The following is a 25,934-nucleotide window of genomic DNA, read 5'->3' as shown; positions in this document are numbered from 1 at the left end:
AAAATGGCATTTAGTTTTTTGCCAATATTTAATAAACTATTAATATTTAAGAAATTTCAAAAAAAGATTCTGAAAGAGGAGGAAATTTCCAATAAAAAACTCATAACTTCCGGAACTCTATTGCCATTATTTATAAAAAATTATTTAAGTATAAATATTTTTTTAACCTTTATGGCACGATCTTGTTAAGTATGTATAAGAGTTCCGGGAGTCAGGAGTTTTTTATTGGAGTTTTTTATTTAACTACCGAACCAAAAGTTAACGAAGTTTTATTTGGGTACCATTTCGAAAGTTTCCCAAATACGAAAACTTCTTATAAATCGATAAGCTTAACATTGTTAAGCAACACCAATAAATCACAAATTTTGCTCAAATAAGAAAAAAATTCTTAATTCATTAGACTTGCTCAAACAGAATTTGTGTAAATAAAAATTACAATTTTCCTCCATGACCTTTAGAAATTAATATTTTGTAATTTTCTGATTATTAAGTACAAGAGGACCCAGCAAATGTCGTCCTGCCAGCTAAAGCAGCTCCACCTACTGGGTCTAATAGTGTTTTCAAAATAACCAGAAACCCATTTAAATATAAATGAAATCAAAATCCAGCCTATGAAGACAAATATACGTACACATGAATTATATATATCTTATATATATATTTCTTGTGTGCGTGTGTATGTCACTGAACTCCTTCTAAACGGCTGGACCGATTTGAATGAATTTTTTGGTATGCGTTTGGGTGGCACCCTGGATGGTTTAGATTCACAAATCAGCCCGAAAGATGGCGCTGGGTTCCGCTAGTATACATATATATTATTATATATATGTATACTAGCGGACCCATAGTATTTTACTCAACGTTTACAAGTTTCCTAGACTTCCACAAATATTTCAAGACCTAAATTAGGCATATCGGTCCATCCTTCCTCGAGTTTTAGTGAGACTAACGAATAGCAATTGATTTTTATATATATTTGCACACGTACAGAAGAATTATATATATAGCTGTAATTTTTAGTATATTAAAAATATTTCAAGACATATATTAGTCAAATCGGTCCAGCTGTTCTTGAGTTTTAGTGAGACTAACGAAAACAAATTCATCATTATAAATATAGATTCAAAGGTTTAATTCTTTGTTGGCAGTAAAAGGGCTAAATGAAAGCGCGGATTTACGAGAAAAACTTGCGACTTAATCCAGCTCAGAAAAAAAAGACTATAGAAAGAATTATACTATTTACCAAGAAACGAAGTAATGATAGTTACTCCGGCAAAGTGCAAACAAAAATGTCCGCTGCAGTGCTAGTTAGTTGATTAAAGCCTTAATTAAATTAGGTGGCAGAGACTAGAGATATCTTGGGAAATCTCGGCTTGTTCTCGAAAGCAATGCTTGAGCAATGTTTACTTCACTGCTCTTTAAGTAAATATTAAGTTTTTGAATGCACAAAGGATATATTATAATGGAAAAGCTTCAAATGGCTTACATGAGCTTTCATAGACTCCGGTATAACTCCGGTTATTTATACTAGAAAAACAAACTTATTAAAAATTCAGTATTTTCAAACCCTTTGTATGAGCCTGCATCCTGCATGACCTATGATATTTTTTAGCCGGAAGCTGTTCCGGACGGGAAATGGTTCCAACGGGAATTTTAAAAACCTACACATAGTTTGTATAATGATTTTCTAGTTGTTGCTAAATTTGTTTTTTTTTATGTTTAATGAAAATCGGTCCAAGGTGGCACAAAATAAAGGATTACATTTTTTTTTCACAACTCCTCAATATGGGTATCTTACGAAAAGGCTCGACTAGTTAAAGTGGAAGTTTTTTAAATTTTCAAATTTACTTACTTATTTTTTTTTTGTTTTCCATGTCAGTCATTGCATTGGTCATGCTCTTATTCAAACAGAAGCTAAAGCGCTGTGCTTTCATGCTATGTTCTCATGATTTTTAACTTTCTCCATGTTAATGTAAATGGTCAGTCAGCGCACAGTTAACGAAAGTTATTTTGCACAATAGCACTTTGAAATATGTAGCGAAAGTTTTAATGTTTTGAAGTAAAAGTAAACTGTGTAATACCAGACTGCAACTGTTCTGCTGGTCGATACAGGGATCTAGTGTCATATGACATATGATGCAGGTATATGGAGCCAGTTCTATTGTTCCGAAAAAAAAAACGATTAGTATTTATTTTCATAATTATTTGCTTAATTTAGTGCACGGGTCTACGCTCAGAATGAGATAGGCTTAGGACGTACCTACTATAAATAAATAAAATACAACATACTACAAGAGAGCAGAGAAAAAGAAAAAAAAAAATATAATAATTTAGGCGTATGTTGCTTCGTTGTGGTCAACGGGTCACCTACTCACCTCTGTGCCGCAGCGCCATGGCAGTAAATGCCAAGGAATACTACAACGCTGATTTTCAGTAGGGACCAAAATCATGAATCATGTGGTATTTAATTTATTTACATAACCCCGAAAGTTAGTGGGATCGAACTCGTTCCCCCTGAACGTGGAGCCGAAGCCTTACCCACTGGGATATCAACGCTTCTATGATTATTAAATTAGTATTTGACCGAGGTTGACTGAATTCGTTGATCTAATTAGGTCTTGAAAAACTACGTAATTGAATAGGTCAAAAGATTTCAAACTCTGCTCATTCTGTCCACGACCAAAGCGATCGAGTGTGTTACCAGAATAAATTTAACTTCCACGTTTGTAATTTAGCCTATTTAGATTTTAAACAAAGTTACATACACCTAGCAGACCGCACGATATTGCAGTAAAATGTATGCCATTGTCTGGCAAAAAACCAGACAGATAATCAAACGATTCAGAAAAGTTTTCATCGCCGTAATAAACAAGTTTCTGTTTATCTGCATTTACTTGAGTTTTCATTGTGAAGATATACTTGTTCGCTTTACAAAATCATAAATAGATTATACCGGGTCTAGTGTCTCTTCAGTATAACAATAGTATAAAAATAGTGCTCCCTCTCGTCTATAAAAATAATATTGTTCTGGAATTGTGATACTTGACCTTTCAACAATTGCAGTCGTGCGTTAGTTTTAGGTATTTTATTGCGAGGCAGATCACGAACTCGTTTTATCAAATTTTATTCATCTCAAATACGAATATCATGCAATGAGCTTGTAAATCTTTTAAGTTAAAGCTTAGCTTATTTAATTTGGACCTATCGTTCTTAAAACTACTAAACTTGTAGGTAGATATTTTTACGTTTTTATACGTAAATTAATTAAAAAAAAATTATAAAAGCATTCATTCATAAAGAATATCTTTATTTTATTTTCATCATCATCACTCATCATCACATCATCTACCGATTGACGTCCACTGTTTTTTATAGGTCTTTTGTAGGGTGTTCGAAAATCATGGTTCTGGGATCCTCTTTTGTTTTTTTCTGTCCACCTCTTTGAGGTCGTCCAACGCTACGTTTACCGGTGCGGGGTCGCCATTCCAACTCTTTGGGACCCCAACGTCTATCGATTCTCCGAGCTATGATCGCTGCCCATTGCAACTTTAGGTTCGCGGCTCGTTGAGCTATGTCGGTAACCCAAGTTCTTCTACAGATCTTATACGTATACGGATATTTTATTTTATTATTTTTCATTTATTTCAAAACATTAATTTTTTTTCTATTTTAAAAACATACTTTACACTAAAAAGTAATGAAAAGTGTAGATGTAACCCGAATTAGCTATAGGTCGTTCCCTTGCCGTACCATTAATTTTTTCAAGGGCTCCCCAAACAATGCGACAAACTACCACGATAACTTACAGCTAGTCCCTAGGGCACCAAAGACATGTAAGCTCTCTATTTTGTGTTCTATCGATTTTATAATGAACGTTCGGGTCCATTATAAAGTCGGAGTCGTCTGTTTTAAGAGTCCAGAAACCCAGCAGCCCTTCGCTTAAGAAGTAACTAGTAATTATGTTATCAAAACTCGTTACCTGGCCTGGCTAAAGTTTCCTCCAGCAATAGCCGACTAGCCTGCCAAGCGTTGCGGCGCTGTACCGCCACCCCGCCTGGTGAGGACGGAGGTCCATGCGGATCTGGAACTCTGCCCTCCGGAAATGAATGCCTTCCCCCGGAGGTCACAGCCCCTACTGATACAGGCCGACGATCGGCTGGTCGGGACACCTGCAAAGAAAACAAAATTGTATTCGAGGAGTGATTGAGGGATTTCGCAGCCTGGTGAGTTGAAAACCGTTGTATTTAAACAGATCGACACTTCGCAGGGCTTGCAAGAAACACTTCACAAGAGCCGCACTGTGTCCATACACCAGAGGCGTAGGTGTTAAGTCTCATGTACCTGTAAATAAACCAGCAACTACGCCGTTCAGACCCGGAACGCAGTAATGCTGTTTGGCGTCACAAAATAAGCATGGCGGAAGTACTTCCCACGACGAACTCTGCCCAAAAAACTATATTACTAAGCTCTACTACAAAATCTTGTGTTAACCCTAACTCAGCTATCCTTTATTTATATATCTTTTTTATTTTAATTCTAAGCATTGTTTGGAATATACAAAAAACCACTAATGTTAAATATTTATTTTTAAAAAAATCGTTCGCGGGGTTTTTCAGTACCCAAAAACCGCCTCTCAATACGCGCCCTTCAAAGATCTAACAACACTTATTATTATAAAAAAAGGAAGCTATAAAAAAAATTATATTGAGTGGAAGATTGCATCACGTATACATTGCTTACAATACATTACTTCGGCGACAACTTTTATCATTGTTTTTTCTAAGCAACGCTGATCCAATAACGATGCTCAGAAGACCACAAAAAAATATTTTTATTTTTAGAGCTCTAAGCTCTCTCTCTCTCTCTCAAACTCTTCAATGATAGATGAAGCCTGTTCCCAGCAGTGGGAAACTGATAGCGGCTAATTTGAAGCTTACGCTTGGCAAGGTAAGTAAGCGTGACGTACTTGGTTCGCTGACCTACAGTCGTGGGATCCTATTATTGTGGTAACAGTATCAATGCGCGCAAATTACTTCTTTGGTATAGGTACCAATTTGAGGACGCGATGTGATTATTCACACCGTGAATCCGCCACAAAAGGAGGCCACAAAATTGAATTTGGTACAAGCTTGGCTGTATTTGTGAGTGATTTTGAAAGTGTTGACGGTTGAGTAGTTTGGACAACGGTTTACATTGATGCCAACCGGGCGGGTGATTTAAGACTGTTGTCTGAGTAATTTTAGGTAGCTTGGCCTTATTGCAAGTATGTGCTTGATCTATACGTACAACCGTACTTTCTTTGAACAAACAATACAATAAGGACATCTGTCTGTGATTTCGTAGTCTTCATCATATTAACCCATGGACGTCCACGTGCTTGACGTAGGTATTTTGTAGTGAGTTCCAATACCATGGTCTTGTACCGCTTGGGTACGCCGTTCCCTGCGACTCTCTTGATATCAGCAGTCTACATCGTGGACTGTGGGTCTACCAACGCTACCTAAACCGTTATGAAGTCGCCATTACAGCACCTCGGGACATAAACGTCCACCGATTCTCCGAGCTGTGTGCCCTACCAACTGCCACTTTAGCTTGCGACTCATTGAGCTACGTCGTAACTCTGGTTCTCGGACTCAGGTAAAGGCTCAGGATTTTGTAATACGACATATTAAGATCTGATGACTAACTTCTTAAAGATAGCATTACGCAAACACCTTTTTAAAACGTGTTTCTAACATTCCTATTCTTAGCTGACAAAGTTTCAACAAAACCAGTATATATAGGCATTTCAATTTTATTTGTTTTAATCTGAGTATGTACCTATATCCGTTTAGCAGCCGAATACTGAATTAGTTCACTCAGGGAGGATTTCAAGTCTCAACTTTACATAACTAAATGTAATATACAACTTACGGAATTTCGTAATATTGTTGAATGGTGCATAAGTATATTTCATAAGGAATCACTGTGTAAAATTATTAAATCAAAAGAAGCGACTCGTGCAAAGTACCTGAGCTGCGCGACGGTTTTCATTTACACGTTGTATATATGTCGAAAGCGACAAGTTTTCTATCGTTTAGTATCAAGTATAGTAAATCGTAAATTTTCAAAGAACGCGGTTAATATAGAAATCGTTGGCTATTAATAACCAAAGTTAAAACTTCCGTGCATCAAAGCGCCAAGCGATCTTAATATAAAATTATATTACCCGACCACGAGTTTCTGTGCCATTTCGTGTTTAACGACAATCATTGAGCAAGACATCACTTTTGACTTATGTAGAGCTATTTCAGCTATAGGGGGTAAGTGGCCCATTTAAACCATTTACTTATTATTATGACGGCCGATTGGCGAAGTGGGCCGCGATTCCCACAACTGGAAAATGTTTGTGAACGTTGAATTCATCACTTTTGAAGAGTTTATTCAATGGTGGTGTTAAGAAGAGACTAGTAATATATTATTAGACTAAACTAGAAAAACATGTCCGTAGAGTCCGCACTGCTTTTAAAACAAGTTCAGTTTGGTACGAATGGATTGGAACGGGATCCAAGCGTAGCGTGTTCCGTAGGGACACATTACTGCAAAACGTTTTTTCTAGGCTCGTTTCAGGCCAATGCGTATGTTATAGTCTTGTCCACATTCACGTGTAATGTACGCCCTCTGCAGTATTGTACCAGTCTTCAGTTATCGGGGCACGTAGTCGTCCGCGGAACTAAGCTTCATCCCAGAGCAATCCGCGTGGCATGGTAGACGCAATCTTGAACGCCACTGCAGACGCCGTGGTTTGGCACTGCTATCAAACTTTAAGCCAGCCCAATCCGCCAATCGATCCGAATACGCGATATAAAGACCCTACCTAAATTCACGATCAATAATAATCAATTGAATCGCATATCATAAACTAGGTACACATATTTTAACTGTTTAATTTGAAAGTAACAAAAATCTTTGCCAAAGTTGTGTATTATCATCTAAAGTATTATATTTTTATTTTTATTGTAGGTGTTCCTTGAAGCGTGTCGAGGAAATATCAGAAATATGGTCTAGTTTTCACCACCCCTCCGCTTCCCGCGGATATCCTTAGAGGCGACAAAGGAAATAGAACGAGAACGGGCATCACCTTGCGTGGTAATTATGAGCCCCTTCCGTTGGGAGAGGGCTTTAGTCCAGCAGTGGGCTGTTATGGACTATGGATATATTTTTTTTTTTTTATATTAATAGCGGGCGAGCAAGTGGGTCACCAGATGTTAAGTGATCACCGCCGCCCATTAACATCTGCAGCACCAGTGGCGCCTTGCCGGCTTTTAAGGAATTTGTTTATCCACCCCTTGAATAGACCTAGATTGTATATGATGATGGTTCCTAGATGTGATACTATTTACCATTTGGTTATTTAATAAATGCCAAAGCGGTTAAAGCCTTCGGTTAGGACTCCGGCTTCACTTTCGGTGGTCCGAGTTCGAGTTCCAGTACGCACCACTAACTTTTATTAGTTATGTGCTTTTTTAAGCAATTAAAATATCACTTGCTTCAACTGTAAAGGGAAACAGCGTGAAGAAACCTGCATGCCTGAGAGTTCTCTATCATGTTCTCTATAATGTTTAAAGGCACGTGGAGTTCACCAATCCACATTGGGCCAGCGTGGTGGACTACGGCGTAAGCCCTTCTCCCTTCTATGTGGGAGACCCATTCCATGCGTTGATATGATGACGATAAATGATCATGCTTACGTGTACGTTTTTTTTTAATAAAATATTTATAAAGAGTCTTATCAAATTCCTAGGAGTTGAAAGCAATACATTTCTAACAAACGGAATGCTCGGATATTAAATTTCAGTGGTTGCGTGAGTAAACTAGCATTCAGTTAGTGACGTAAGATTAATTTGATCAAAGTGAAAATGCTCGACATTTTCCACGCTACTTGTTTCGAGTTGCTGTCAACACTCCCGCTAATGCTTCCGTCGGCTTCCAGAAGGAAACTTTTGATGGTGTTTATAGTTTATAGATTTATGATTTCGTTTCCGTATTTATTGGTATTGCTGTATGTTATTTTTACGGTTAAAAAAAGCTTTTGAAAAACAGCAAAGTCAATGGGAAGATTAAGGAAAAGTTTTCTTTATTATTTTTGGAACGAAACTTTTTTCCGAACCAGTTCAGCAGGGCCAACTAAAAAACCTGTTAAAATACTTACTAACATTATAAATAACAAACTGTGTCTGTTTGTATGTTACCTTTGTTCAGCTCATCCTCTGAGCTATTTTTGGATGAAATTTATCGCAACTTTTTATCCCGAAAAACGAAAAGGAAATGTTCTTTCGGGATTTAGAAAAATACCCTACGTTACGAATGCATAAAGATAGTCCTGGAGAACAAAGGACATTTTCCTGGATAAATCAACGGCTTCCGCGGGTTTTAAAAAAACCGAGGTAGAATTCTAAACTAAGAGAATGATAAAAGTCCGCCCGCGCTTTCACTTCGTTTTCCTGATCTTAAAACAATACTATATTAAATACTTCAATAATTGGGCTATCCAATACAAGAACATCTTTCAAATTCGACTGGTTGTTACAGAGATTGGTGGGTTACAACAAAAAAACCTAACTCTTTAGTTTAGTCTAAATAGATATAGATAGATAATTGAATTAACTTTATTAACAATATATCACTAAAAGCACAATTAGTTGTTGCTTATGCTCACACTTTTGTAACATTGTCTGGATGTTGGGTGTCAGATATCTTTTAACGTAAGGTTTCACGTCATATATGTAATTATAGATAGCTATATATGAGTATTAGTGTTGTAAACTACTAATGCCAAGTAGGTACTTAGGTACCTACATATGTCGATATTAGTAATAAAGAGGTATAAGTATATGTAAAACATATATACCTGAAGAGTTTCATTTACATATTATGTTTTTTAAACCGTTAATCAGGAATTATTAATAATAAACCTTTCAGTTTAAAGACATATTATCAAAAAGAACACAATAGTTCACTAGTAAATAATTTCAGATTTTCTACAAATGATTTGGTTTAAATAGGCCGTTTTTGCAGAGGGCTATAGGCTATAATGACAACAAAATATAACATAGTAAACTAAAAAGGAAATGTGTCCAGTAGTTTTCAGAAAAATGAAATAAATCGTAACGAAATGAAATGGTTAAGGTAGCCTGGAAGAGATCACTGTTAGTGATAAGGCCGCCTTTTGCATATAATTTATGTTTAAGTTAGTGTTCCTGTGTATGTTTCCTTTATTATTCAATAAAGTTGTTTAAATAAATAAATAAAAACATACTAGGCATACATAAACAAAACGCATGCAGACAGTCTCCGTTTCATCAAAAGGCTAAAAGTGAACAGATTAATTTCTTATCCCGAAGTTAAGAGTAAATAATAAGCCAGTACCACCCTTTAATTAATGACAGCAATACCGATCAATTAATGTTAATACCGATTATACGACGCGTATGACGCCATCTTGCAGTCTCATTAAAAGTTAGCCGAATTTTTAAAATCCCTAACCACTTGAAACTCGAGAATTTCATTAACGATACACACTTCATTAACATGCGGTGTTTATGTGAATTATTTATTATTATATATAGGTATATATTATTAATTTATTATTTATACTGGCTCTAAAAGATTTTATTCGCGTGACAAAAAATATAAATGCGCATTTGTCCTTGAGTAAATGGTCCATAACTTGACGGCCGACTGGAGCAGTGGGTCCCGGAGACCCTGCTTTCTGAGTCCTAGGCCGTGGGTTCGATTCCCACAACTGGAAAATGTTTGTGTGATGAACATTGTGTTTTTCAGTGTCTGGGAGTTTATCTGTATATTATCAGTATTTATGTGTATTATATTCATAAAGATATTCAACAGCTATCTTAGTACCCATAACACAAGCTACGCTTACTTTGGGGCTAGATGGCGATGTGTGTAATGTCGTAGTAATTTTTTTTATTTATAATTATTAATAATTATAATAATGACTGATGTTCTTCATCATCAAACCATTACGGCCCACTACAGGGCACGGGTCTCTCAGAATGAGAAGGATGTAAGCCGTAGTCCACCACCCTTGTCCAGGCGGATCTGTAGCCTGGGCAAGATCTCAGGGACGCCTTTCCAGTTTTCCTTCACCGTTAAGCATGTGATATTCGATCTCTTAAACTAAAACGCACATAGCTCTGAAAAGTCAGTGCCGTGAGACCGTGGAACTCGGTCCGAAAGGGAAGTCAAAGCTTTACTCTCTATGCTATCACCGCTTTTATGATGACCGATTTATGATTGATTTTAATGCATTAGCATTAATACATTCTGACGCGTTGTTATAAATCATTCTATCATCATTGCACCTATCATATATCTTCGACTTTCTCTTGAAACACAAGCCGTCCAATGGACACATCTTTACGTGAGCACGTAACATTTATATTATCATCATCATATCTACCCATTACTGGTCCACTGAACGGCACGGGTCTCTTCCCACAATGAGAAGTTAAGGCCGTAGTCCACCAAGCTGGCCCGGGCGGATTGGTGGACTTCACACACCTTTGAGAAAATTATGGAAAACAAGGTATATAGGTTTTCTTCACGATGTTTCCTTCACCGTTGAAGCAAGTGACATTTTAATAGCATAAAACGCACATAACTTAGGAAAGTTCGAGGTGCGTGCTGGGATTCAAACTCGCCTGTAAGTGAAGTCGAAGTCCTACCCACTTGGCTATCATCGCTCTCTTTCATATTATAGCAGACAATAATTAAGCCGTAAAAAACAATTATTGAAAAAAATAAAAATAAGAAACTAAATTCAAAATCGAATAAACTAGAGTTCTCCGAACTTTAACAGAGTTCAAAACTAATTTACCTTACATCAAGTGCACCGTGCATGAATTTAACATCTCCTTTAATCAAAACTTGGGTTTCTCAATTCAGTTACTTTGAATATAAAGTGTATTTTAAATGCATAATACACAAATGTGAACAATCGCATGTATTATGTATTAGATTTTGTAAAACAGTCTATGGACCAGTTTAACTCATAGGTTCGAATTACAGACGTCTTTTTCGCGTATAGAGTGTTCCTTAACTCTCTGTCGTGGTCGAACATCGAGCAAGCCACGTCTTTACAAAAATGACCATATATACAACTTCCGAGGGTGAATTGGCGTACAGTCGGGCTGTTTCTTTGCGCAAAAAATGAGCCAGCCCTTCTGTCACCAGATGAGACAATCAATGCGGCGAACATTTTTTTGCACTAAGACTCCCTTATCCATAGCCCAAAGGTCACTACGGCAACGGCAACGGAACAAATATGTAACTCTAATAGAGAGGCATAATAATTAAGAATATTTTTTTTTTCAATAATTAATATCCCCGCTTAACAGAAACAAATGTGTTCTTAAACATTAAATTTGGTATTGGATTCAACTACCTAATTAACATTTCATTTGACAAACATGCCAAACATATTCGCGTAAGTACAAATAATTTGTCGATCACGTAAAATTTGGTAAACATGCGTGTTCGTATTTGAAATAAAATTACTAATGTACTAATAAACCAGTGTACCTACTGTTAAGCACTATTAAAAAACTAAAATTAAATTTCACTTGCCACTGAAGGCTAAAACCGCACCCGCTGGAATTGCCGTGTTTATGTGAATATTATTTTAATAGCAGCTTTTTGTTTGGGAGGGTCACAGACTCATTTTATTTTTCAACCATGATCGTAATAGGTTCACTGCATTTTACATTTTGTAATTGTAGTCACAGTTAGAGTGCGTTTTCAGGCAAAAACTGAATCGGTGTGAATCTGTAATTTCATATAGAGGGTCAAATAATTTTATTTTTCATACGAGATTGGCAGGTTTGCCTTATTCGCATGATCGTAATAGGTTCACTGTATTTTATATTTTGCAATTGTAGTCACAGTAAAGATGCGTTTTCAGGTAAAAACTGAATCGGTGTGAATTCGTCATTTGATATGGAGGATCGAATAATTTTATAATTTCATACACGATTGATGGACGTTTGCCCTATTTGCATGTTCGTAATAAGTTCAATTTATTTCATATTATGTAACTGTGTTCAGAGTTAGGTGGCGTTTTCAGGGAAAAACTGAATTGGTGTGAATTCATTCATATATGGAGGATGAAATAATTTTATAATTCAATACAAGATTGACGGAGGTTTACCCTATTTGCAACGACGGAAATCGTTTTCGCTGCGATCCTAGTAGGCTATAAGCTTTATGTACAACTTTAAGGTTCAAATTTGGCATTTACTCTTCTTCTGTGCTTTAGGTATACACTCTTATAAGTAACAGCTGATAATAATCTTTACAGGTTTTTTTTGTGTAGGTGTTACCTAAGCCCGCTTAAGATTAAAGCAAAAGAAGAAGAACGGAACTTCATCGTAACATTTATTGACTTAAAAACCTTATAATTAGATAAACAGACTCTGTATTCTTTTAAAGTAACATGTTTTGAGTTGTAGTGAGGCATCACGAAAATCAGATATCAAACGTGAGGGCTTTCAGAAAGACCCGGTGACCAGCGAGTAAATTGATTGGACGTGAAGCACGTTGGGTACCTGTCTACGTACGTTCATGATCCATTGCCGTATACGATGGTTGCTATAGATATTCTATGGCTATATGAAACTACGTCCATTTTTGGTTGTTTGTAAAAGAATGAACTTAAAACCATGCATGACTTTAGTATTCAAAAATAATAATAATAAATATACTACGACAATACACACATCGCCATCTAGCCCCAAAGTAAGCGTAGCTTGTGTTATGGGTACTAGAATGACTGACGAATATTTTTATAAATAAATACTTAGAATATACATAATATAAACTGGATGTTTATATATTGAAGACACTGAAAAACATTCATGCTCATCACACAAACATTTTCCAGATTTTACATTTTCGAGAACATTATGGAGAACTCTCAGGCATGCAGGTTTCCTAACAATATTTTCATTCACCGTCGAAGCAAGTGATATTTTTAATTACCTAAAACGCACATAACTTAGAAAAGTTAGAAGTGCTAGTATTCGCACTCCGCACCACGAAAGTGAAGTCGCGCTCCTACCCACTGCGGTGTTACCGCTTAATACAAACCTTATCAATGTTAATAAGACAAAAAACGCTTTTACCCTCAGGGTCAAATAAAATACTGTTATTTCAAAACGTTTACACTTTACAATCATGAACAGCAAAATTTATACTTGAGTATTACCTTTAATTTGCCTACACGTTCAAATAAGTCGCAAGCTTGCACTTTAAACATACATTAAAGCCTAACATGCACAAAATAAATATTGCAATATCGCGACGCGAAGTGGAAGTAAGCAGACACGCAAGCATATTATTAAGCAAGGTATTATTAGTCAAGGACTTTGGTGCATTATTCTTAAGAATAAGAACTTAAAAGATTTCCAACTGAACGCACTAATTGACTTGAAATAATCTTTTCCATAAATCATTCTCAAAAATACACATTTTATTTTAGTATTTTTGTTTTTTTGAGGGTCTACGGTTCAGTTGTTTTTTGAGATTCTTGTTAAGAGTACCTACCTACCTATGCAGAAATAAAGGATGGTACCTACTTTTTAACTAATTCTTAACGTACAGAAGATTCAAGGTATAGTATTCAACAACATATTAAAACGGATTGTGATAAGTACTTGCTAACATTATAAATGGAAAAGTTTGGTTGTTTGTTTGTCCTTCCGTCACGACCTGACTAAGACACCAATCAACTTTATCTTTGGCATAGAGTTAATTGAAAGGAGGGAGAGTAACATATGCTACTTTTTATCCCAGGAAAAAAAACGGTTCCCACGGGATTTGTAAGAAAACCTTATTAAACGCGGATAAAAAACGAGGGCAACAGTAGCTTATTTTATTTAAAGAACTAAACACAAAGAAGCCGATTAAGTTAAACTTCGTATGCCCGCGTCTGCTATATTGTGTGCTCAGACTAAAATAATACATAATAAAAATATTAAAGAAGTTTTTCATTTTCTTAACAATTTAAAATTACATTTTAAGACAGGGAAGAAAAAATAGACTTTAAATAAATTGGAGATAAATGTAAAGACATTTGTAATATTTTATCAATCTAGATAAAAACAATTAAAAACATTTACACAAATTAGTTATGACAAAATTATATGAAAATGTTAAAACAATAAAATTTCTACGCAACAAGGTCTCGTACAAATGCAAAATACCATTAATAATGCGAGGTTGACTCGCATTGGGGCGCTCATATTTTCTCATCTCTTTACTCCATTGAACAGGATATGTGCCTCTATTGTTTTGCTTCAGATGTAACGATGCTATTCACGTCGTAGATGGAGGTACAGGTACCTACTTACTGCTTCAATTGGCAGTTAGAACATTGTTTGGTCGGCTTAATGCAAATTCGAATCAACCATATATTAACTCAGTAGACGAAAATATAAATAGGAAAATCTGTCGTACTTTATTCACGCATTCATACTATTCAACCCAATCATAAAAAAATTACATATGGGCTATAAAACAGGACGAAATTTATAAAAAATATAGAAACCACAAAACGTGTCACAGCAAATATTTTTCCGGACCCCATAAACAACAACTATTATGTTTTTATTTATATTTCAATAGGAGTACCTACAGATTTAAAGTTAACTTTGTATTATGCAATTAAATTAACTTAAAAATAAAGCATACTCATGTAGTAAAAATAATAATAATCTGATAAAGGTACAATTTTATTAAATTAAATGACAGAACATTATAACAATTATCAAAGCGCGGCTTGAAAATATGGAGCCTCAATTTGGTTATTTCAAACTTTTCATTTATTATATATTTAAATATATATATATATATAATAATTATATATATATAATGCAATTTTAATGACACAACCATGAAAATTAAATCAGCTACTAAATTATCAAAAACATTAGAATCACAAACTTCATGCTCAGAAACTGTTAAAGAAATAAGGCACCCATAAAAATATTCTTAATAACTTTTTTTAAAAATATACAACTTTATTGTACAAAATGGAAGAAACCGTAAAATCTTAAAATATCATAAACATGCAACTATTTGTAGAAAGTGTGAATAATTTTATTCAACTAAAGCTCTAGAGAAAACGAGAACTCATTGACATAATTTCAGAGCGGAAAGTCTCTCGAGAAGTTAACATTAAAAACCCGAGAGAGGAAAGAGAACTCTCCTTAAGACGCCGTAATTGCGTTTATCGGACCGGTAAATGAATGCTGCAAACGTAAAGGCTCACTCGCGACATTTTGTTCGACAAAAAGTTTCCTATTTAAAGTATTTTTTTTAAAGTGCACACATTAAGTGTAAAATTAAAGTGTATTAAATTTGCTTATAACGTTCCAGCGTTGATGTGTTGGTCATATACGCTGCACCGTTCAGCTTACCTTTATGTATTTGCATCATCCTTAGATGTGTCTGCCTACGAACGCCGACAAAGGATATCAAATCCAACATAAGTTTTGCTTTCGATACCTGTATGCATTCGGTGGCGTTTCCAATCCGTCCACACCATCTAACTATGTTCGTCAAAGAATTTTATTTATAGCTGCTGATCGGCTCGGTGTTTAATAACCATCTTTAATATACTAGCAAGCAGGCAAGCAATAATATAAAAGGTATTGCAAACAAAAAGTTGCTAATTGAACATTCTTTTACACCAAGGTCTGTTTAATTGCAGTGTTTACCTACCTCTTTCTTTATCTCACCTTTTTAGAGCGGCAAAAACAAATATGTGACCATAGATAAAAAATGCATAGGAACTAGCTGGTTAGGAAAATAATTGGCTTAGTTATATAAACTCTTGACTGATTTCCGTATTATAAGTGCAAAAAATTGAAGGCTAAAATCATTGTATATTGCCTTGTACGCTGCGTGTATAACTACGAAGTATCTTCTATAAAAACAATGAAATTATTAATAGTGATGAGTCAAGCTAGAATATATTGAATTATTGTCCTCATAACAATCAGTTAATATGTAAAAAATATCACCTTGATCATTATTAAAAATCAAAAGAAATCCATCATAAATACTCCGATTGTTCTGATTTCCAGATGTTTGTTTTAATGTTTCCTTTAAATTGAAAGTTCTTTAAACTAAAGTTAAAGTCCTTTATCCTAAAAAATTGAGTTTATTCTATCTTAGTAAACTAAAATAAACTTTGTCAGGATTACCCCGGGTCACATGCCTTAAAACAAAAATGGCCCGCCTTTCTTTTCCGATAGATAATTATTTATAAATATGTAAATCAAAAACAAAAATACTTTTACATCAGAACAACAGTCCGAAACAATATTTCAATTTGTACCATAAATAAACAAAGAGTTCTAAGATTTGGAGTGATAACACGATACAGAAAATTATCCATTGTTTAAGTTTCGGAAGAAATATGGCCTATACTCTAAAACGAAGCCAGAATTGGTTTGGACTCTTCCCATGAGTGATACAAACAGATAAAGTACATAGAAATAATAAGCACTGTTGATAGGAAGTTCTAAGCGGTGATAGCCTAGTCGTTAGCTTCGGTCTACCCTTCAGAAAGACCGAGTTTGATTCTCGCTACGCCCTTCTAAATGTTTGCAACTATGTGCGTGATATGTACCTACTCTTACGAATGTAAATTATTTATTGTACTCCACAGAAAGTCATGCGTAGGTCCAAAAAGACGGTCAGTGGGATATTAGTGGGCCGACCTGTTATAGCCACTTTAGTACTAACTTACGAAGAGGTTAAAACCCTAAATAAAAAAATTAATTTACTACGACTATATCACAAACATCGCCATCTAGCGCCAAAGTAACGTAGTTTGTGTTTCGGGTACTAAGATGACTGATGAATATTTTTATGAATAATATACATAAATACTTATAATATACAGACGGCTAAGGAGCGATCTCTTCTAGACAACCTACAAACAAGGGAGATATTTAAAAGATTTACATGGGTAGGTGATGTAAAAACATACATGCTAATAAGTAATAACTAAACCAATAATACTTATATATGCAACATAAATGTAAGGAATTATACATTACTAAAATACATATTACTTAATTTATACATATTATCGTTAATAAAAAGAGATACAGTGATACATTTTAAGCAATTAAAATCACTTGCTTTAACTGTGAAGGATAACAACGTGACCAAACCAGCATGCCTAAGAGTTCTCCATGTTCTCAAAGGTTTGTGAACTCAACCCTGCACTATGTCAGCTTGGTTGGCTACGACCTAGGCCCTTCTCATCCTGTGAAGAGACCAGTGGGCCGATAATGGGTTGACAATGATGATGATGATTATACAGGACAAACTTATAACAAATCTGTTTGTTTGTTTGTTTGTTTTAAGTCTTTATTGCACACACACATTTTATATAAATTAAAAACAAATACAGAAGAAACTTAAAATAATAAAAATAAAATAGAGCGTGCAAAGGCGGTCTTATCACTAAAGCGATCTCTTCCAGACAACCTTTGACGTTAGCAAAAAAAAACGAAGGAACGGGTTTTTTTTATACTTAAATTATCTGTATGGGTTATTGAACAGTTTAATACGTTTGTAATTAGGTCAGGGATTGTTAATTCCATCACAGTTATAATGAGCTTTTTTAAGTCCCACGGCTGGGCAACGGCCGGCTCTCTCATAGGGGTCTGGAGCTTAGAATCGCCATGCTGACCTCATGCCAGTTGGTGTGTGAACAATTATCATCACATATGAGTGGCAACAATCGGAACTGCATATAATGATCGGCGGTAGACAACGATAATTTTCTATCTCTGGCCAGAAGAACTTACCTTAAAATAACCATATTTAGCCCTACTCGTAGGTGGGATTTCAAACTTCGTCTTTTGTAATTTTTAAGTTCAAAGAAAAGGTCTTATAATATAAATACTAACTGACCGGCTATAATTGCAATCACTAAATGATAAATAAATTTACTGTTCGACGGCCGATTGGTGCAGTTTGCAGCAACCCTGCTTTCTGAACCCAGGGCCGTGGGTTCGATTCTCACTACTGGAATATGTTTGTGTGATGAGCATGAATGTTTGTCAGTGTCTGGGTGTTAAGATGTATATTCTGTGTATATAAGTGTTTCTGTATATTATTCATAAAAATATTCATCAGTCGTCTTAGTACCCATAACACAAGCTACGCTTTCTTTGGGGCTAGATGGCGGTGTGTGTATTGTCGTAGAAAAAAAAATTAAAATGCAAAAAAAATGTACTGCTTGGTTAGCAGTTTCTTATTCAATAATAATTAATATTGATTGTGCAATTATTCAACCACCACTTAGCATACAGTACATTCCTGCACTCAGTGGCGTGCACTTCATACATGCACAAAAGCACTGCATACCCTAAAATTGAAATATAGCTCGTATAGGAGGAGGATTTTTTTCCATTTTGTGCAATTTTCCTACTGTATGCATACCCTGGTAAGAAACCCAGTACACGCCACTGCCTGCACTTCTCAGACAATTTCTTATTACACTCACAACCCGATGACGTTAATATCCTTAAAGTTCATTGGCAAAAAAAAATGCGCAATTTTTTGCACGTTTTCGATGACTTATTAGTACTACATGAATAAAGATTCACCTTTGTGACCGATATGCGATGTGCCACTAGTAACCTTGTTGCGTTCGACTTTATTAAAATTAATGAGAGATATCATCAAGCATTCGTAACGAGTTTCGAACTGACAATTATTATCTGACGGAATCATTAAAACACACGTCGCGTAATGAACCACTCCCAGATACGGGAACGTAAAGTGAATCGGGCTTTATTCAGAAAAATTCATAATTGTGAACGGGAGTACTTCCCACAAAGCGGTTGCAGAGAGCCAGGATCGCGTCATTGTGCTGTCACAAAAACGCATCAGTGCTAATTTTCCATGCGCTTCGCTCATGAATGCCATTATGTGGGTACGAATATGAACGCTGGATACGAGAAACTGCCAAATAAGACTACTTATGAGGCACATAGTTAAAGCATCTAATAATTAGTAGTGCTGCGACATCAGACAGGAATGTTTTCGGATTCCATTTAAACATTCGTAACTAAAAAAGCGCTCTCGCAATTAGTTTAAATTTAGAGAAGAAAATCGTAGCTAAAAAAAGACACGAGTAACACAACAGTTAGATGTTAGCCAAGTTTAAAGTTTTAAACCGAATAGCTTCGAAATCGTAATTGTAGAGTCGGATTTCGTAAACTACGTCAGGGAATTAGTTGTCTGTTCAGTATCGGTTGTGAATTAGAGCTTTGGAGAGATAAACGAACTTGGAATAATAGAACTGGACTATGCACAGGCAGCTTTATTTGCAAAACGTTAAAATAGTTAGAAGCTGGCGCATTAGCGAGAATAATGTAGCCGAGATTCTGATATTTCCCATGTGGCTACTGAAAACATGTAGACTACATCTGTGATAACCAAGACGTAGATAAAACTAATAATGCGCTCACAATTTCAGCAAGATGAGAAAGAAAATTATATTTTCAAACAAATCTAGATCTAAAAAATGAAATAAATTGTATTGTCTAGACTATGGAGTACAGTATTAAAAGCCGAAGAATTAAAATTACAGTATCTTAGGCTACAGAAAATGAGACATGAGTTCTCGTAAGATTTGTTTAATATTCAGCTATTAAATTTAAAAGCACGCTTATTTGTTTGCAAGTTTTGAACTGTAATGCACAGCGTCTTTTACTTCTTCAAAATATTTACACAATGAATAAAAAATTAACGCACGTCATGTGTACCAGAAAGTGTGCAAACAAGAGCACACAATATGAGTTTTACGACAGAAACAGTTACACGGCACACATTGTTGGCCAAAAGAGATAAGGCCTATTGTGTTTAAACGTGCCATTTTTTTCCATTTTAGTTGCCTTAAAATTTCGGCAGCGTGAATTACACCTGCACACTAAACTTGAAACCAAAACAAGTTTTACGATGACTCGCTCAAAATTAATGGTCGTACTCTTGAAAATCTTCAAGGCCATGCGAATGATGATTATCTTACGACCACGATAAACCAGATGATTGTGGTTATAAATTAACATCATCAAGGAATCTTTAGAGACAACTAAAGTAATAAAGTTTTTGGACCATTTACTAGTATAATAATGCTGATAGAATATGTAACACAAACATGTAGGTTGATTTAATAAATTAACTTATATTGTAATCCGAATTAAAAAATATTTTTGTTTTCAGATCGCCTGTTTCCAAGAAATGTTTAATAAAAATAAACACATGGCTTACATTAGCATGTTACTAGTTCAACAGCAGTCTGCATTAGAATGTAATGCATAGACTATGAAACAAAAAACACTGCCGCAATCGAATTCGATCAAGTCAAAAGTCGCGGTCAACACCAAATAAACGTTTCGGTGGGAAAAATGCAAATCAATCTACAGTCAGACCGATTCAATCTGGTGTCTGTTTTAATATTCTCAATACAAACAATAACAAAAAAACGTTGTTAGACTTAATGTCATGGTGTTATTTTATGTGAAATATATTTCTTAGGAGTATGAGCTAACTTGATCAAGCTCCTTTAAATATTATTAGCGATATTTAAGACCAAATAAAATACACAACTATAAGGGTTTTCCGTGCTTCAGTAACCGGAACATAGCTCGCGTGTGAAAGGACTAGTCTAGTTGCTATCTAGTAAATTGTGTATTCCTTAATCTAAGTTTATGCAAATTGTGATGTGGGGAAAAGATTCCCATACTTTTTTATTCAACTATCCACATTGTTTATTCAACGAGGATACATAAATAACATAAATACTTTACTATCGGTGAGATAAAAAATATGCGGTATAGCAAATACTCGCTTCGTATCATCATCACCATTCGGGCCTCGTCGTCGACAAATCAAACATTTCACATAGGCATTTTCTCCTATAACTGTACAAACAAATTCGGGTGCGACAAATTCGTCCACACATAGCACAAACTGATGATCACTGATGCAGACACTATATCAGTGTTGCGAGTGCGTCAGTGATCATCGCTTGGTTAGATGTACTTGTTCTTCGATCTCCTCAGTGCAAAAAACATCAAACCCCGCATGGTTTATTGGTTTATCATGGATTCACACCCTTCCTCTAAAAACCCCTCCATCTACTCGCAAGATTCTTCCAATCTTTGTGATGGATCTGCCATATCTTTCTTGGCGCAGTCTTTAAAGCGTAGCCGCGGTCTACTCATAATTCTTTTTGCGTCTGCTACTGTGCAAAAATTGACGTACCGCGTAAAACGAGAAGGAGTTATTCTATGAACGTGTCCTAACCAGCGCGCAAACGCCTTCGCTTCGTATACTAAGCGGGTATTTGTTTAACTTTGCTATCTAACAATGGCTATCAGGCAACCAGACAATCTTAAGCAATTCACGATAAAGGTGTAAACATTGTTAGGAAATCTGCTAAGAGATATCTATAACGTTTTCAAAGGCGTATGAAACCTACCAATCTGCATTTGGCCAGTGAGGTGGACTATGGCCTAAACCTTTCGCATACGGAGGCCTGCGCCCTGTAATGTTAATTACAACGATGACAATTTGTATAGATATAGATGTGATTGTTTGTAAAGAGTATTGAGCAATAGTATAGCTTTTTGTGACAGAGCATGTTGGAGGACCAGTTACTTGCAAGCCTTGTTAATGTTGTCGTGTTTATAGGAGGCGGTTTTACATTTACCGTCACCTATCACTATTAAAAAAATGCATGATAACTAGCCGGAGGACGAAACACCGCAAACCACTATGAAACAACAAAAACAACAATGTTGGAAATTTAATACAGCAGTGCATTCAATAACATCTTCGTTACCCATGCATCAAATATATACTCACGCTAGTTGAAGCCTTATGTATATTTATATAACAACTAATTTGGCTCACAATCCGCATCTGCATTGCTTCAGGCATCGAGCCTAGGCGTATTGCGGGCCATGTAGGTCGCTGGATTGAATTTTAGTCTTCGATTGACAATGGATTCAATCAACCGCGCAGATCATTATACGAGCGCTTTATTAGTTTGATCCAGTGTTGCGAAATATGCTATCGATTTGAATTCAGATGATCTACATTTAGGTGCTAGCAGTATTAACGAAATGAAAATAATATTCACTTACTTATCGCCAATTTCCTGCAGCTTTTAATAAAACTGTTTGTATATATTATCTGATGTATTCAGCATGAAAAAAATCATATATATTCTTCTTCATCTGATTTATGTTTGATTGGACTAGATTGCTATTGACAATATTTCAGAACCCAGATACTAAAAGTCGTTGAATTTATGCACATAATATGTAGATAATGTTGAAATGTATGGACATTGACAATATAATAAATATTCGCCAAGTTTTGCCGTGTGGTGGTGGCAGATTCTGATCTGTCACCACTCCTTCTCTTCTCGCGGGTGTCGTACGAGGCGACTCTCGACAACGTTCTCTGTTCTACTACTACCGTCTAATGCGATCACGAACCCGACTACCCAGCTTGGTTATTATTGGCAACCTCTTCGTTCGGAGAGGCCTTAGCTATTGATGACTTAAATCTTTATAGTAATAATAAGCAGTTTACTTATTTACTGTAGTGGTACTCCTCATATGTAGATTCCTATGGTCTATCCCATGTCAAACGTTTTACTACACTTTACTTTATTGAATAATACACAAGACATTTCAAAGTAGAACCACGGGCGTTTGTTTTCAAAGGTTGCACTACATATGACAGGTAACGGGACTCCTCTTAAAGTATCGGGCTCCTTGAAAGGTATTTTCGCTGTAAGCTACTGTAGGATGTTGACAAGTTTGAACATTCAAAGCTTCTATTCTCTTTACATTTCCTTACGGAGAGTTCCAAAAGCATTCTAGATAAGACCTTTGGTAAATTTAAACCTTACATCGGTACTTTATGTAGGGAACCACGTTTACGTATTACTACTATAAAGTAAAAGACTCTATGAAATCACGTTTGACATGTTAAAATTGGTCTGGAAAAGGTAGTATGGAAGAGATCACAATTAAGGTCGTCTTTTTTTTTTTAATTATGTTTATTTTGTCCTGATCTTTTTGTCCGTTTTTATGCAATAAAGTTATTTGATTGTGGCCTGTGGGTAGGACTTCGACTTCACTTTCGAAGGGGTGAACACGCACCTCTAACTTTTCTGAGTTATGTGCGTTTTTAGCAATTAAAATATGAGTAACTTAATTTTAAATATAGAATTGACAGGATGTTTACAAATTTAGAGTTCCTAGGTCCCTTGACTTAGTGCTCTAATTGACGGACAGACGGACAAAATGTTATGACACCCCAGTAAACTCTGAGACTTCTCACGGTCAAGAAACTTTACACGTTTTTCTCGCATGCCTAAATGCTAGCCGCCTGGCGGAAAATGCTTTTAGCATAACGTCCGCAGTGCAGAAGTGGAAAAAACGTCAAAAAATGGTAAGATCTTTATGATTTGACTACCTCCTTAGAGCGGTGGTCTTATGGGAGAACCCAGATTCGATTCCGGCCGGGGCAATTAGGAATTTCATATTTCCAAATTTTGTAATATAAGTGTTGTGGGAGGCTTCGGCCGTGTTCGGCTAGTTACGATGGTAAAGACTTGCCGCCAAGCAATTCAGCGTATTTATAATATTAAGTATAGATGAACATAATAAAAAAAAAACAAAAACGCCTTTTTATTATCCTTAAAATTTGTTTAACAAACAGTATAATTGGATTAGTTAATATCTTACGTAATTAAATTAATTGAATTCATGATAATATTTGTAACAAATGAACTCCGACAGAATTATTATTCGTTAAGTATCCCTCTCCGAGTAGAGGCCTCTACCAGATTTTTCCCCAACTTCCTGTCTAGAGCCTTAGTTTTCCAGTTTAATCCTGCATTTTTTAAATTTCGCGGTCCCAGCTTTCTAAGGGTCCACCTCTCTTTCGTTGTCTCAGTGGACTACACCATTGTCTTTTATCCGAATACCGGGTTATATTATGAAAATTAAGCTTAATTTGCTATACTCTGCGAAAAGCAGGAGAATCTGTATGGTGCAATTTATAATTTCTCCAATCCTTATACTCCACACCAAACAGGTCTTCGGCAATGTACCCTCTACGCACGTTTCGGTCCGAAACCGGAGCAACCTCAGGAGGTGTTGACTTTACAATAAAAAATCGTTAGATTTGTTAAGACCAGGTTATTTATATTATATAACAAGCTCTGATTTTATGGATGTACATACCTGGCTTTATTAAAACTTAAAAATGCACTTAAAAATGCACAATTCAAATAACTCGTTTATTCGAATGCGTTTCATAAAGTCTAAAGTCTGGCCTAGCGACTGGTTGGCAGGTAAACGGAAATTATTAGCGGGGTCGTCGACCGCCCGCCTAGCGCGACGCTCGCGCCCGCCCAAACATCATGATAGACAACATGATTATACTTTTTATTGCACCACGTTTTATGGTGCCTTCGGATATTTGTAGCACGCCTTTTGTTAAGAAATCTATTTGTAACATGTTAGTTAAGGTCATAGGATTCACTAATATTTTAAAGGGAATGTTTTAGATTTTTGGTACCTATTGATTTACTAGCGGACTCTCGCGACTTCGTCCACGTATGATTAGATCGCGAAGCTCGAATCGTCGTGGCCTGCTATGTACCCACTATTATTTTATGTGGTATGCTGAGTTAGTAAGTTGTCATTATTTTAGTTGATACATACATACAAACATCCATTCAAACATCCATACTCACAAACTTTCGCATTTATACTATTACTAGGATGGTACGCATGCCTTCGATCGCTCTCCATATGTTTTGCGACTTACTGTTATTTGTGAAGAGTTATGTCTTATATCTCCGGCAATATTTATCACATCCTTATTGAAATAAGACAATACATGCTTGATAGTATACACTTTCAAATAAAAAGAAAATGTATTAAATCCGGTTCAAATTTAATGGAGTTAAGAAGCAAAATTGATTAAAAAATGTCATCCCATTTCCCGGAGGAAACTTATTGTTAATAGGGATAAAAAGTATCCTATATGTTGACGCGGAATTTCAGCTACCACTATACTAAATTTTATTTAAATCCGTTTAGTAGTTTTCACGTGATGCAGTTACAGTTTTATTATAACTATAGATAGATTTTTTTACTAACTGTTACCCGTTTATCCAGTGGGATCCGTCCGTTTACTTGGGATAAAAAGTAGCCTATGTTAATCTCCGTGCTTTCATCTAACTCCATGCCAAAAGTTAAGTTGATTGGTTGCTTAGTTAGGGCGTGAAGGAAGTAAGCACTAACAAACACACTTTCGCATTTATATAGTAATGATTATAAATAAATTCTCAATAATTATACTTATACTTTTTATCTATTGATCGGAGGAAGGCTTCAGCTTAGATACGGGGGAATAATTTATACTCGTATCGATTTAAATAAGCACAAAAAACTATACCCAAGAAAAACAATTGAAGAAACATTTCGCATTAGTCAAACTGGAGATTTACTCGAATGGTCCGAATAACTGATCTATTAGAAATGTCAATTTAAGGAGTGTGCCTTAACGCATAAATTGTACTCGAACACCAACTATACTCAGGCTGAGTCAGGCATTCAGGCTACCTCATACTCGAGCCAACGTACTAATTGACGACATCGAACTCTATAAGTTTCAAGCTCCAACGAACTTAGGCTTTCAAATTCCAAATTCGATATAAATTCGATAGGCTGGAAACTTTTAATGTAATAGTATACTCAACGAGTTATGGGTACTTACTACTTAGTTGCAAGTTTGCTAAAGACGTTATATTC

At 35.6% G+C, this 25,934-nt stretch overlaps 1 protein-coding gene across 4 annotated transcripts in view; it reads right to left on the bottom strand.

Moving 5' to 3' along the window:
* LOC120630933 (rap1 GTPase-activating protein 1) overlaps nt 1–25,934 on the bottom strand; it is a 204,507-nt gene that overhangs the window by 29,787 nt on the left and 148,786 nt on the right. For all 4 annotated transcript variants that reach the window (XM_039900288.1, XM_039900291.1, XM_039900289.1 and 1 more), the window contains one exon: nt 3,980–4,169. In XM_039900288.1, the coding sequence (XP_039756222.1) occupies nt 3,980–4,169 (190 nt within the window). The remainder of the gene's footprint in view (nt 1–3,979; nt 4,170–25,934) is intronic.

The sequence above is a fragment of the Pararge aegeria genome, chromosome 17 (assembly GCF_905163445.1).
Source record: "Pararge aegeria chromosome 17, ilParAegt1.1, whole genome shotgun sequence".
Taxonomy (NCBI): domain Eukaryota; kingdom Metazoa; phylum Arthropoda; class Insecta; order Lepidoptera; family Nymphalidae; genus Pararge; species Pararge aegeria.
The sequence above is the reverse complement of the archived record's forward strand: the minus strand, read 5'-3'. Positions and strand labels throughout refer to the sequence as shown.